At 53.5% G+C, this 13,023-nt stretch overlaps 4 protein-coding genes across 4 annotated transcripts; 1 reads left to right on the top strand and 3 right to left on the bottom strand.

Moving 5' to 3' along the window:
• Positions 1-227: 227 nt before the first annotated feature.
• On the bottom strand, positions 228-4,896 carry L203_105612 (uncharacterized protein; the record flags this gene model as incomplete). The annotated part of the gene is made up of 15 exons (XM_066214979.1): positions 228-341; positions 396-478; positions 526-601; positions 650-874; positions 945-1,016; positions 1,191-1,366; positions 1,412-1,529; positions 1,732-1,981; positions 2,112-2,322; positions 2,500-2,852; positions 2,936-3,966; positions 4,057-4,182; positions 4,239-4,345; positions 4,390-4,453; positions 4,498-4,896. 15 exons carry the CDS (start codon positions 4,894-4,896, stop codon positions 228-230), a joined length of 3,405 nt encoding a protein of 1,134 aa, XP_066071076.1.
• A 1,436-nt stretch (positions 4,897-6,332) lies between these two features.
• Positions 6,333-7,003, bottom strand: L203_105611 (uncharacterized protein; the record flags this gene model as incomplete). The annotated part of the gene is made up of 4 exons (XM_066214978.1): positions 6,333-6,385; positions 6,460-6,738; positions 6,796-6,834; positions 6,910-7,003. 4 exons carry the CDS (start codon positions 7,001-7,003, stop codon positions 6,333-6,335), a joined length of 465 nt encoding a protein of 154 aa, XP_066071075.1.
• Positions 7,004-7,422: 419 nt separating this feature from the next.
• L203_105610 (uncharacterized protein) lies at positions 7,423-9,205 on the top strand (the record flags this gene model as incomplete). The annotated part of the gene is made up of 13 exons (XM_066214977.1): positions 7,423-7,486; positions 7,537-7,614; positions 7,663-7,711; positions 7,760-7,866; positions 7,914-7,986; positions 8,041-8,137; positions 8,189-8,345; positions 8,398-8,502; positions 8,547-8,585; positions 8,635-8,799; positions 8,842-8,930; positions 8,979-9,122; positions 9,173-9,205. The coding sequence occupies 13 exons, from the start codon at positions 7,423-7,425 to the stop codon at positions 9,203-9,205; spliced, it is 1,200 nt and encodes a 399-aa protein (XP_066071074.1).
• A 464-nt stretch (positions 9,206-9,669) lies between these two features.
• L203_105609 (uncharacterized protein) lies at positions 9,670-12,931 on the bottom strand (the record flags this gene model as incomplete). The annotated part of the gene is made up of 13 exons (XM_066214976.1): positions 9,670-9,704; positions 9,771-9,902; positions 9,961-10,264; positions 10,312-10,410; positions 10,463-10,611; positions 10,667-11,166; positions 11,216-11,844; positions 11,898-12,233; positions 12,280-12,489; positions 12,534-12,551; positions 12,605-12,685; positions 12,745-12,765; positions 12,818-12,931. 13 exons carry the CDS (start codon positions 12,929-12,931, stop codon positions 9,670-9,672), a joined length of 2,628 nt encoding a protein of 875 aa, XP_066071073.1.
• Positions 12,932-13,023: the final 92 nt, after the last annotated feature.

The raw sequence follows: 13,023 nt of genomic DNA, 5'->3' as shown, positions 1-13,023 counted from the left end.
GTTGTGGGTGTGAGCTGTGCGTGTGAGCTGTGCGTTTAAGGATGTTTGTATGCGACTGGTCGCGAGGTGACGTGCGAGCGTGCAAGTGTGCAAGCGTGCAAGTGTGCAAGCATGCATATGATACCTTGTCCTGTTGTCTTGACATTCTGATGCATCGCCCGTCGTCTTTGTCACTCTTGACCTGCCTATCTTTTATGCATAATGCGTTGGTGCATTGGCGCATCCGCTCACCACCCTACACTGTCGACACCGACACCACCAACACCACCAACACCACCGACTACACCACCGAGGCCTGCTCGAGCCGAAGCCCGTGAATATGATAGTTCTCTCCCAACAGCCTACCCACTGTCAGCCACCGCACGCCACACCCACACCCACGTCTTGCAGATCACCACCATCCTATCCAGCCTCGAGACGAGCGAAAACGTCGTCGTGATCCCCAAGGCATAACGCATATACTCGTCCGACTCCAGCACTACCCCCGTCAGCACCACCACCACCCACCACACCCACCACACCCACCATCGACCGTCACCCGACTCGGGATCCCATCCACCACACCCAACGGGATATCCAGCCCCTTGGTCTTTCCCATCCGCTACACCCCGTCAGCACCACCCACGCACCCAGCCACACGTGAACGCACAAACCTAGCCAGCAGCGGACTCGGCGTGATCTGTGGCAGCGCCGTGCCCGTCCTCAGCGCCGTCGAACACACGCTCAACACGACCAGCACGTCGCCCAAGAACAGCGGGTCGGACAGCCGCGTCCGCGCCAGCAGCGCTCTCCGCCACGGCCTATCCAGCTGCACCAGGACGTGGTGGAGCTGGGAGAGCAGCGAGAAGGTGTCTTGGAGGGTCTCCAGCAGCGCCTGGGTTGGTTAGTGTCGGGGTCGTTGCGGCGGGACTCGGCGGGACTCGGCGGGACTCGCCGCGACTCACCTCGTAGCGCTCCTCTGGCCACTGGCCCCGCAGCGACACCTCGCGCGTGGCGTTGACATGTCTTGATCCTAGCTACGGGGGTTAGTGTGTTGGCGCTGTCGCTGTCGTCGCTGTCGCCGCTGTCGTCGGTCACGACGGCAGCGATGTTATCGACAGCGGCGGAGTCGTCACCGTCACCGCCGCCATCGTCGCCATCGCCACCGCTGCCGTCGTGACCGACGGCAGCGACGCCGACGCCGCACTCACCCTGTTCAGCTTCGACCGCCACGCGACGAGATGCTTGCGCACCGCGTCGTTCTCCCTCAGCCGGTCGTGCGGGTCGTTCGCATCCGACAGCACATCGCAGAGGATGTTGCCGGCGACACCGATCGCCTGCGCATACGAACGACGAACAGCCCGCTTCGCAGAAAACACCGGCGGGACTACACCGTCAGCGCTGCCGCGCTGCCACGCATCCATCCACCTACTGTACGCAAAGAGCCAGGCGGCGGTGATGCCAATGAGGACGCAGAGAAACCGGCGCCAGGCGACGTCCCATCCCCATTGCGCGTACGTGAGGGGGCCGAGGGTGCCGTTGTAGTATGACTGGGTGCGTCAGTGTGGCACCGCGCGCAGCCCACGTACATAGCCTATGACAAGCCCCATCGTGACCGGCGTCATGACGGCGGTGAGGACCGCGCCGGGGAAGTGGACTCTGAAAAAGGCCGCGGCGGGGAACGCGAGCGCACACACGGCCGCGATGCCGTACTGCGGCGCGTTAGCGGGGGCGTTAGCGCGTCAGACGCACTGGGTTGCCGCTGCTGCTGCCGCTGCCGATATACCTGGGGTGTGAGCGGGCGCCGCTCGGTGGCGACTCACCAGATGGCCATGCCGGCGACGCAGCCCCAGAAGGACGCGACGACGCGTCCGAGCCAGGCCGTGGCCGTGTCGCCCTGCGGCGGGTGAGCAGTGTGGGTGGCACCAGACATACCGAGTACACTGCGAGCGCTGCGGTGGTGAGCAGTGAGCAGCCGCACCCGTACCCACTGAGCTGAGCCCTGTAGAGTGTCAGCAACAACTCGCGCAGATAAAATCCACTCGCATGATCGTACACCACACCCCCCGGTTGAGATAGTAGAACGTCGCGGAGGAGCTGCCCGTCAGCACCCGTCGGCCACCCGCACTCACGCAACAAAATTCGGCAGCGTCGTCAGCGCGCCCAAGACCCCCGCCTTGAGCGCATACAGGAAGCCGCGGCTGCGAAACACGTCGAGCGGCCGGACGACTCGCGCGAGGACGTTGAGCGCCGGGCGGTCAAACGGCCTCACCTCGGGGTCGCGCTGCGTCGCGTCGCCGAGCACGTCGAAGGTGTCGTCGTCGGCGTCGGCGTCGGGCGCATCTGTCGGTCAGCGCGGTCTCCCTGGACGACTCACCGGCGGTGAGGTGCGGGTCCTGCTGCGACCTGCAGAGGTGGCGCCGCAGCTCGCCTCGCTGCGGCAGCCACAGCCGCCGCCGCGGCCGCGCCGCGTCGAGCTGCTGCATCGTCGCGGCGAGGGCGAGCAGCGCGTCGGCGAACTCGACGAGGTGGTAGTGGGCGACAAAGTGTTGGAACAGGCCGCGGGCGTGGACCTGCGGGTCAGCCTGGAGCGTGGACGGGGACTCACGCGGGGTGGCTCGGCGGGGTGGCTCGGGTCAAAGAGATGTCGGTAGGGCTGGATCGTGGCGCGGCGGGAGCGTCGGAAGGCGTCCAAGGCGTCGTGCAGCTCGGCGGTGGCGTCGGCGAGCGCGCGCGCGGAGGCCTCGGTGGGAGCGCGGTTGGCGCCGAGGATCCAGCGGGTCGCGGCGGAGAGGACCGCCTGGGAGGACCGGACGACGGGGCGGCAGACGGCGGCGAGCGTCGCGAGCTGAGCCAGCGCGGTCTCGGTGTCACTGCGAAAAGTCAGCGGGGTTCGCGGGACGGCACGGACACGACGAATGGCCTCTCCATGTTCATGTATCTCGTGCTTTCGTACACGCCGACCGGCTGCGGTGTCTTGGGCGGGTCGAGGTGGAGTGCGGCCAGCGCGGACAGCGCGGCCAACGCGTGGGAGGATCCGCTCCAGCGTCCGGCGAGGTGCGTCCGGCGAGGTGTCGCGCTGGGCTGGACGTCGAGTGTCGGTGTGTCGAGCGCTGGTGTGTCGGGCGTCGGCGTGTCGGGCGCTGGCATCCGGACGGAGGCAGGCCGGCTCACCTGCTCCACGGCCCAGGCAGACGAGTCGAGGTGGGAGTGCTCGGTGTTGGTGGCGACGACATCGAAGAAGAAGGCGAGCCCGCCGGAGCGGGCCTGCACGACGGCGAGGCCGTCAAAGAGGTTGCGCAGGTCTTCGCCAGAGAGGCGGCTGTAGCGGATGTCGACGGCGAGGTAGCGCTGCTGGGCGCGGAGCGGGGCGAGGCCGGCGAGGGATTGGAGGAGTGTGGCGCGGATGGCTTTGCTTTGGCGCGTCCAGGAGCTGAGCGAGCTGAGTGAGCGGAGCGAGCGATGCGAGAGTGAGTGGTGGAGTGAGGGGTCGAGTGAGGGGTTGGGTGAAGGGTCGACAGAGTGATCATGCGAGTGGTCGACAGAGTGGTCGGCTCGCTCCGCTCGCTTGACCACTCCACGCTCGACGCCCGCAAACAACACATCAATCGACTCCATCGCAGAAACAAGCGGCGCGAGGATACCCAACAACTTGGACTGGAAAGAGTGCCCGACAGACTCTGGAAAGATGACCACAGAACACAGCGCGCCGATGCCGGCCTGGACGGCCATGGGAAGGAAAAAGATGAGGCCAGAGGTGTAGGTGTTGGACGGGTAAAAGACGGCCGTGGTGAGGCTGATGTCGATGAGGATGCAGGACAGGACGAGGGGAAACGTGGCCGGGTTCGGCTGGGTCTGTAGTTTCCACCACAGCTGGAGGGTTAGCGGGGTAGGGACGTAGGGACGTACGAGGGCGCCGGTGCCGGTGGCCAGGAAGATGGCGTACACGACGGCTGGTTTGGCTTGCAGGTAGGGTGCTTCGAATATCTTGCGAGCGAGCGAGCGAGCGAGCAGTCCACGACGTTAGTGACGTTCCAACGCTACCACGCCCACGCCCACGCCCACGCCCACACTCACAACTCGCTGAGCGTATTTCACCGGATCGCTCTGTTTCAGGTGGGCCCACTTGGCCTCGGCAGCCGCAACCTTGTAGGCGTTGGGCGCATCCCGCGTCGCTCCAGCGATAAGAACGGCAAGAATCACCTGGCCCAGTGTTAGTAACGTCGGCGTCAGCGTCAGCAGCGTCGCAAGACCCCTACCCATATCCACGCAACGCCGGCAAAGAAAAAAAGGTAGAGATACTTTTCCAGCGTCTGGACGATCGGCTCATGCGGCGGTATCATAAACCCGACAATGAGGAGAAAGACTGGACAGGTTAGTCGTGTCGTTGGACATACGTTGGCAGCTCACAAGCGCCATAGCCAAGGGCTCTCTCGACCGGCACAATCAAGAGAAGGACCAGGCCGATCCAGGACTGCAGGGTGAGACACCGACGGGTTGGATAAACGCAGCACCTACCGATATCGCCGTCCTCACCACCGGCTTCAGTTGTCCCCAAGTCAGCTTTGGACGGATCCATTTAAACCACCGATGGGCGAGGAGCTTTTGGGATAGTGATGACAGGTCAGCCCGGTATCGCGACCATGGCCTCGGCTGTTTGTCCGTCGTGCCATGCCCTTCGTCCCCGTCTGTCGCGAATGCAAGCGACGCCTGCTTACGGTGGTCAGGACGGTCCCCGCCTGGACCGAACCTTTCATGTCCCTCGTCCTCTCTCCCGTGGCGTTGGTCATGAAAAGACGGGCGTCGCTCAGAGACGGACGCGGAATCCGCTGGCGAGGGTGTCGCTGGGCGAGGTGGATACGAGTCGGACCGGTTGGCCATGGTGGCTGGTGGGTTGGGCGGTTCCGTTTGCTGCATGGTGGATTTACCCGACTGGTTGGAGATGAAAAGATGAGATGCGGTTCGTTGCTTTTCCGGGTGGGTTGTTTAATTCGGACCGGTCCCTGAAAATCACTTGTATCGGGATTTCATTCTCCCACGGAGGCAGTTAGATGCTGGGTCGTCCATAGCCATTGTGTCGGAACGTTGCATGGCTGGAAATGGATGTGGGATTATCTGTCAAGAGCTAGACATATTGCGTGGTAGATGGTCATGGTGCAGGTTGAATCACTACAAAGAGGCAAAGCACCAAGAGGTGATATCGGTGTCGGCATTTCAGATGGGTTTCGGGTTTAACGGGTGGCCTTGGACAAGACTGGATGATACATGCCTAGCTAGAATGGATGAAAACTGTCAGATTCATCCTAGGGGTCTATGGATAATGCGTCCTTCCTTGTATCTCTGCTTCTGTGGCGGCCATCCAACGACACCACCATCCTGTCGTGAATAATAGGAATAATTAAAACCCACGCTCTGTACAAAAGGTTACAATAATGCAATCCCAGTTGCATTATTACTTATTGCCTCTATTCCATGGAATAATCCCAGGGTTATGACAACTGTCCCTTGTCTCTCTCACGATGTAACATACAATCACACATCTACCTTAATCTCAACTATCACTCATTCACACAGTCCTTTCAGCGAGATTGAAAGTGAAGGGTCTGACAGTGACATTTGTAACCGAATCCGTCCATTGCTAATGGTTCTGGGCAGAACCTAACTCTTATACTGTCGGTGCCTCTCAGAACATCTCTGTCACAGACGGACCATTGCAAGACAATCCTCCAAGTGCTTCACTTACAAGCCGGCTTCCAACTGCCAATCTCCCCTCCAAGACAACCCGTCAGAGTGGAACACTCAGTGGAACACTCAGTGGAGAAGTCGACGGTCCCAGTGGTATCCGTTATAGAAGAGTTACGCGCTGGACTCCAGTTCTCTGTCCCTATTAACCAAAATGGTGGCTGGGGTATTCCATTCGCTTCTACTCTGGCCCTATATCAGAGCAATTCGGGTTGGCTCCGTGACTTGTGTAGAAATGGAGTTACGCCATCGTCGAATGATTTGAATGAGCGGAGATCTTTAACGGCTGCGTTAACTCCAGTTTCGCCGTAGCACATACCGCACGAATGGCTCGTAGATCTATTAGTGATATAGTATCTCAAGTAGCAACGGAAGTGGAGCTTGGCTTGAGAAGTGTATACGATACCGTTATTTGTCCAAATCGAGATAGCACATTGGGTGGGTAAATGTCGGTCAAGTCGACAGTAGACTTTGCTCTATTGAATGCAATCACTAGTTACTGCTTGTCAAGTGATAATAGAGCCACAAAAGGTTGTTTGCAGAAAGCAGCATCCCAATCGATACTCTGCTCTGGAAAGACATTGAATGCATCTCATACAACACGATAAGAGTTACTTGGTGTGATGGATCCCAAGCTTGCCCGGAACGTGCGCATAGTTGTTGGCTACCATGGTTATCAGCGTATTCTGCCTGATTGGTATTTCCCCTGTGCTCGACACTAGCAGTGTATAGACTCACCATAGTTCTTGGGCGGGATTCGAATCTTTTTTGGCTCGTCAATCTTGTATCGCCAGCCTTGTTTCTCGACAAAGTAGACGGCTTTCTCGCTCCTAAATGCCAAACTTGTCCCCTGTATGTAATCCGCCGAGCTGGTCCAGCCCATCAAACGATCCTCCCACCGCCCAGATCCCTGGAGGACGTTCCAGTCAACCATCCATCTCTTTGTCTTTCCTTCTGCTGATTGCATAGTACTCTTAGTAAGTGGATAGATACGGACGGGACGGTGGAGTAGTTCAGCTAAAATGGCAACCACTCGCTACCCCAATACTTCCTTTCTCGCTCAAGCAGACGCACGAGGAGCACCAGACACAAGGTCGGATTGAGAGCCGTTGGCTATCTCATTCTCAGTAGGCACCGTCCCATCCTAGACAGCAACGGGCAATGGTGTCGTATCTGACTCTGGCCTACTGCAAAAATTCGAGACCACAGCCGATGCGCTCAACGATCTCTTACTGAGAGCGTTGGCCAAAGCAGCTTGGAGGGACGGGCGGATGGAACGCATAGCGGATAAAGAAGGAGAGATGAAATGTGATGCGATGAGGTGAGATAGATTCATGTAGGACGGAATCAAATGGATCACCTTACTGACCTGTTTTTAATTAGTCAACGAGATGAGTCAAGACTACGTAATGTCCATGACCTTTGAGTTATTACAGGTGATAATAACATAATTGTAACTAAACTTATTCTGATATTTATACGTGGAACCCGAACAACCTCTTAATCCTATATAATACCGATAGTGGCGGCACTATTACTAACATGACCGTCGGCCATCGTTCTTGCCTCCACCTCCACCTCCACCTCCACCCGAACAGCCCATTATACTAACCCACATCTGGCCTATAAATATCAGCCTTTTTGGACATGATTTCAGCATGGCAAACTTGAACTCACTACCCTGTCCATCAAAAGCTCAATATGTCTGCTACACTTCTTCAGTCATCCAGGGATTATACCCCTGAAGACGCCAACAACGAAAGATGTGAGGGATATTGTATTTCACTTGTGATAAACACTGAATCAGGATAATAGCCGTTCTAGACATATACGCCCCACGCAAAGCAAAGGCAGAGCTGGATCGATACAGGCTTTTATCACCCACTGCTGGAGGCAAGCTGATACGTTTCCGTGTCGTACACGAGCGCTAACATACCACAGTCCGTGTCTCTCCGCTTTGTCTCGGCGCGATGTCTTTCGGCAATCAATGGTGAGTCGTGGCGGTTCGTCGTGTGGACAGGTTAACTGTGAGATCTAGGACTCACTACATGGGTAAAGCGCTCGACCTCGACGAAACGAGAAAGCTGCTGGATACCTTTTACGAAGCAGGGGGGAATTTTATCGACACTGCCAACTTTTATCAAGGTGTGTGTTGCTTTTCGTCATGGAGAGGTGTCTGACGATGTTTCAAGATGAGCAGTCTGAGATGATCATTGGCGAATGGATAGAGGAGAAAGGTATCAGGGATGAAATTGTGCTTGCTACGTATGTTTGATGGCAGTGTTGGCATGTCACCCATCCTCTACTGACATGTGTCAGCAAATACACAGGATGCCATCTCGACAGAAAAGAAGGCAAGTTTGCCGGTATTGGAATCAACTATGGCGGCAACCACAAAAAGAGTCTCTACCATAATGTATCGTCACACCCTGTCGCTTCTCAATCCCCATATCTAACCCATCTGTAGCTCGAACGCTCCCTCAAGAAACTGCGCACCACCTACATCGACCTGCTCTATGTCCATTGGTGGGACTACTCTACCTCCATCCCCGAGATGATGCAGAGCCTCAACGACGTGGTGAGGAGCGGCAAGGTGCTCTATCTCGGTATCTCTGACACGCCTGGTAAGATCTCTCCGTCGCAAGACGATACGTCCATTGACCCTTCACTCCATAGCTTGGGTCGTGGCGCAAGCCAACGAATACGCGCGACACCATGGCCTAGCCCAGTTTGTCGTGTACCAAGGGATGTATAATCTTGCGAGACGAGACATGGAGAGAGGTCAGTCGTCTTTTCATCGTCTATATCCATCCAACCTTGTGTAGACATCATCCCCATGGCGAGAGCCTATGGCATGAGCATTGGTACGTCTCTCACCTTGCCCGTATCCATGTCGCTCACACACTCCAACAGCTCCATGGGGTGTTCTCGGTCAAGGCAAATTCAAGGATCCTGAACACCTTAAGAAACAAGAAAACTGGCGCAGCGAAGCTCCTCCTTCTGAAACTGACTTGAAGATCTCGCGAGCTCTCAAAGAGGTTGCAGATGAGATTGGCGGGAACGTCAGTGTCACCGGAGGCAAGTAGTCCATCCACACAGGCTTGTCCTTACCTCTCTTAGTCGCTTTGGCATGGACCCGACACAAGGTCGCCGACGTCTTTCCCATCGTCGGCACCAACAACGTGGCCCATCTCCAACAAAATATCGAGGTATGTCGCTACACCTTTACCCCGTCTACCTGCTCACGTCACCGACAGGCTCTCAACATTCATCTGACGGCCGACCAAGTAGCGAAACTAGACAAGGCTTCCGAGTTTGACTTGGGCTTTCCCTACATCTTTTTCGGAACGGATCCGCACTACCTGCCTGGCGGGCTGTCCCAGGGAACTCCTCTTGAACCTGTAAGTGGAAAAAGACACCGTCTACGTTTGCTATGCTAACTGGGAACCAGGCGGGCGAGATCCAGTTTAAGCAACTGGCCTAGACTGGACGGAAAGCGTCTTCACCGAGCAACCCAGCGTGTAGATTGCGAATGCTCGCTGCTAGTGAATAGTGAATGCCATATCTCGTATATATCTAGCGATGCAACTCTCTTCTCGTATGACTGTCAGGATGATGTACATGGAAAGGATATAAGAACACAGGATATTGTGTATGCTTCAGAAATAGTGTAGTTGATTGAACTAGAACCTGGCTGAAGGACGTAGAGCGTCAAAGATATAAGGGATTGTGGATGATAGTTCCCCAAGGAATGAATCTTGATAGCTGTCTTCATCTATTTGAGATAGATGTTCCTAGATAACCCACAAGTCTCAAGGACTCCAGACCAAGCCCAAGAATAACCTCCCGACACAAGCCTGTGGTTAGTGCGACATGCATCTCAGCTTTTGGCGGTCTGGCATTATAGGCCATGGGTGCCTAGGATGGATGCCAAGTGATGGATCTACATCAAGAAACCATTACTCGTGTGTGCAAGACTAACACTTAGGGAAACAAAAACAATTATTGAATAAGTTCGCAATCATCCCATTCTATCTCTGGAAGCTCACTTTCCCAGTCAATAACCTCCTTTTTACTTTGGTCGAGCCATTGTAGCGTGAATGACAAGAAAGCTCGAGCAAACCCTGGTAGGTTTGTCTCTGGCAGTGCCGTGGCCATGGGTATGACACTCATGTGTGGCACTAAACATCCATCAGCCGAAATATCTTTTGTCAAAACGTGAGGTTTATAAAAACTGACCTAGTCGCGAGAAAACGTTATCTTTCACCTGCACCTTGGATTCGCCCTTGCCTCGTCTCTTCTTTTTGGGCTTGACAAATTCCTCAGTGCCTCCATGATGACCAGCATCAGAGTTGTCTTGTAAAGGTCTGGAAAAGCCTGGGAGATAATCTGCCAAGTCATTACCCAAAAGCACTCTACCTGGTTTGCCACAGCACAGAGATGGATTATAATTGGTTGAAAGGAGAGATTCATAGAGCTGCTTTGGCGCATGAGGCAGATAAAGGAGATACGCCTTATCTTGTTCTAATGTGTGCTTACCAAGCTAGGACAAATGAGATCGCGTTTGCTTTGAAGGTAAGATTGACTCACCAGATTCTGTTCCAAGCATTTGACCCCCAGCAAAGACAGCAGCTTCCTATCACCGTCGTCCCACATGGGATCATAAAGTTCTATTTCCGCCGTATCACACTAACGTTTCATAATCAGGTTAGCGCATGCCGACAGGTTAAAATCCACTCACTTTGAGAACATGGGCGAGTTCAAGCAACAACGCAAGTTGTATTTGAGCAGTTCGATTTGAAAACGGTTTGCCTAATCCAAGGCAAAGAATTCGCGTCGGTATAGGTATACTTTCATCCCATAATAAAATTTTGATTCTAGAATAAAAGTCTGTCGCCAGAGGTGTTGAGTGATAAGTACTATTCTTTCCTTTTCAAAAACTCACCATTCCAAGCGGCGCCCCATTTTTCAACCATCTTTGCCCTTTTCTCTACCACCTCTTCTAGCACCTTTCTCACTTTGTCATCACCATGTTCAGGTAATACCTCCGTTTTGCCAAAGTTTATCCCCTTCGCTCGCCCCGTTCGCACGCCTTTCTGCTTGGCTATTTCAAACCCGTCATCGTTGTTCTTTCCTTTTTTGAGTTGTTTCGGCTGCGAGAGCTGGGGAGACACTCCAGCTTTCTTTGCAATCTTCCTCGCCTCTTTAAAAGCAGCTTTTCTTTCTTCCTCTTCGGCCTTTCTACGAGCTTCTCTAGTTCGTCGTTTATCTCGCTTGGATAACTCCGAAGGCGGTTCGGAGCTGAGATTTTCTCGTTCGTCATCTGAGATTGTCCGTCTTGGGATAGCATCAGATTCAGTTGGGTATGCTGCGGCAATATCCTGCTCGTTGGCATCTTCCATGATTACAGGAGCTTGACGAGTTTTTTTTGTTTTCTTCTTTAATCTACCGATCGCATCAGTATTTTTACATTACATTATGCGAAAAGACTTGCTTCTTGGTACCATAGTTGATGTCTTCGCTTTCTTCCAATGCCATATCGATCATGTCTTCTTCTAAAGCCTCTAACGCGACTAACTGTTCTTTTGTTTCACCCACACCTTCCTGCTGTTCAGTTGTATCTGATATCCTTTCATGCCAGTCACTAGTCTCGCTGTCTGAGGCAGGCTGCGATAATCCCATTGCTTTTTCCTCTGCTATCATTTGCTTCTTAATCTTCCACACCATTTGTTTGTGTTTTTTACTTCTTTCGTGATTGTTCCAGCTAGCTTCGCTAGCAAAAGTTTTGCCGCAAGCAACGCACTCAAACAGTTCGCCTCCTTGGCCATTATCTAATCTCACTCCAGTGCCATCGCCCAGCTGTTCTTCCTCTTCCTCTTCGTTCTCTTCTTCATCGCCCGAGTGGTGGGAAGAAATCTTTTGCCAATCTTGCTCCTGATATGCCGTGGCTGCTTTGAGACGTTCCTCGTGGCGTTTTCGAGCCGCTTCGATATCTATTGACTTGTTGGCTGAAGAAGAGGCGCCCAATGGCTTTGCAGACTTTGCAGCGTTTCGTTCCTGTGCAAGCTTAGCTTGATGCGCTTTGTATCTTGGGTCTCGGTGCTGGACAAAAGTGACCAATTGCTAAAACTAATGAGTCGTCTGATTGGACCAGGACTATAGAAACCAAGGCTTACTTTGATAGTCTCATTATACTCCTTCCGGACATCTTCTCTCGCTTTTTTGTTCTCCTTCTCCATGGCTCTTCTCATTGTTCTATCATCACCTCTCTCCGCATCCCATTTGTTGATCCACTCAAACTTTTTCTCCGTCACGAACTCACTCCACACAGCATAGAAATCTCGGACCCATATCTGTGCTTCTTTCTGAGCGCGCGTTAACCCTTGGGGAGGGGCATATGGGGTTTGGGAATCACCAAACGAAGGATAAAATAGCGGTAAGTGGGAAGAAATGTGAAGTGCTTCGTCTGATGCAAGAAGAGCAAAGAGAGTACGGTATATGGAGAAAAAGCCCTAGAGAAGATGAGCTCATTGTCTTGTTGATATAAGAGCGATTTACTTCCGGCGTATCATCCATCTTCCTCGCAATTTTAGGATCGAAAAACCGCATGATTTGCTCAATTCTAACCCCTGGGTCGCCTGGTTGCCGCCGGTTTAGCTTCGACTTGGGATCGTTAGTTGCCTTGTCACCCGCCCTGACATGTTCGAATATGTCATCGTCCGTAGCTGCAACAGGGGCATTGCGATGGGTATCATAAAATGCTCTTTCCTACACGTCTCGTCAACAACTTCTCAGGACGAGGATTTGCTTACTTGTGGATCGCTTAGTATCTTTAAAAATTACTTGTAAGCCAACAAGTTTGTACTAGAGAAGTCAGACGTACCTCGTAAGCTTGCTGCAAGTCAGCAAAGAGCTTTGTAGCCTCCTCAATTCGATGAGGGTTTTTGTCAGGATGATTGACCAGCTATAGAGATGTCTGACCATGAGCGCAAGTTTGGTGAAGCCAGACATCAGTAAACCAACAGCCAGCTTTCGATAGGATCTCTGTATAAGGATTCAATCAGTAATATTTTCACCGTGGTCCTAATAAAATCACCTTAATCTCGTCATAGTCTGCATTTTCATCCACTTGCAATAGCTCGTAATAATCTGGAGGTCGCTCTTCAGCGCCATTGACATCTTTTGAAGAACGCGATTGATCGTTTCCCATTGTTGTCAAAACCACTTAGTCATGAAACAATATTGAAGTAATCACAACTTCAAAATAATGGAATGAATATTTTGATTTTTTTCGAGGGGGAC

Source organism: Cryptococcus depauperatus, chromosome 7 (assembly GCF_001720195.1).
Source record: "Cryptococcus depauperatus CBS 7841 chromosome 7, complete sequence".
NCBI lineage: Eukaryota > Fungi > Basidiomycota > Tremellomycetes > Tremellales > Cryptococcaceae > Cryptococcus > Cryptococcus depauperatus.
This window is presented reverse-complemented; position numbering and strand designations above follow the sequence as displayed.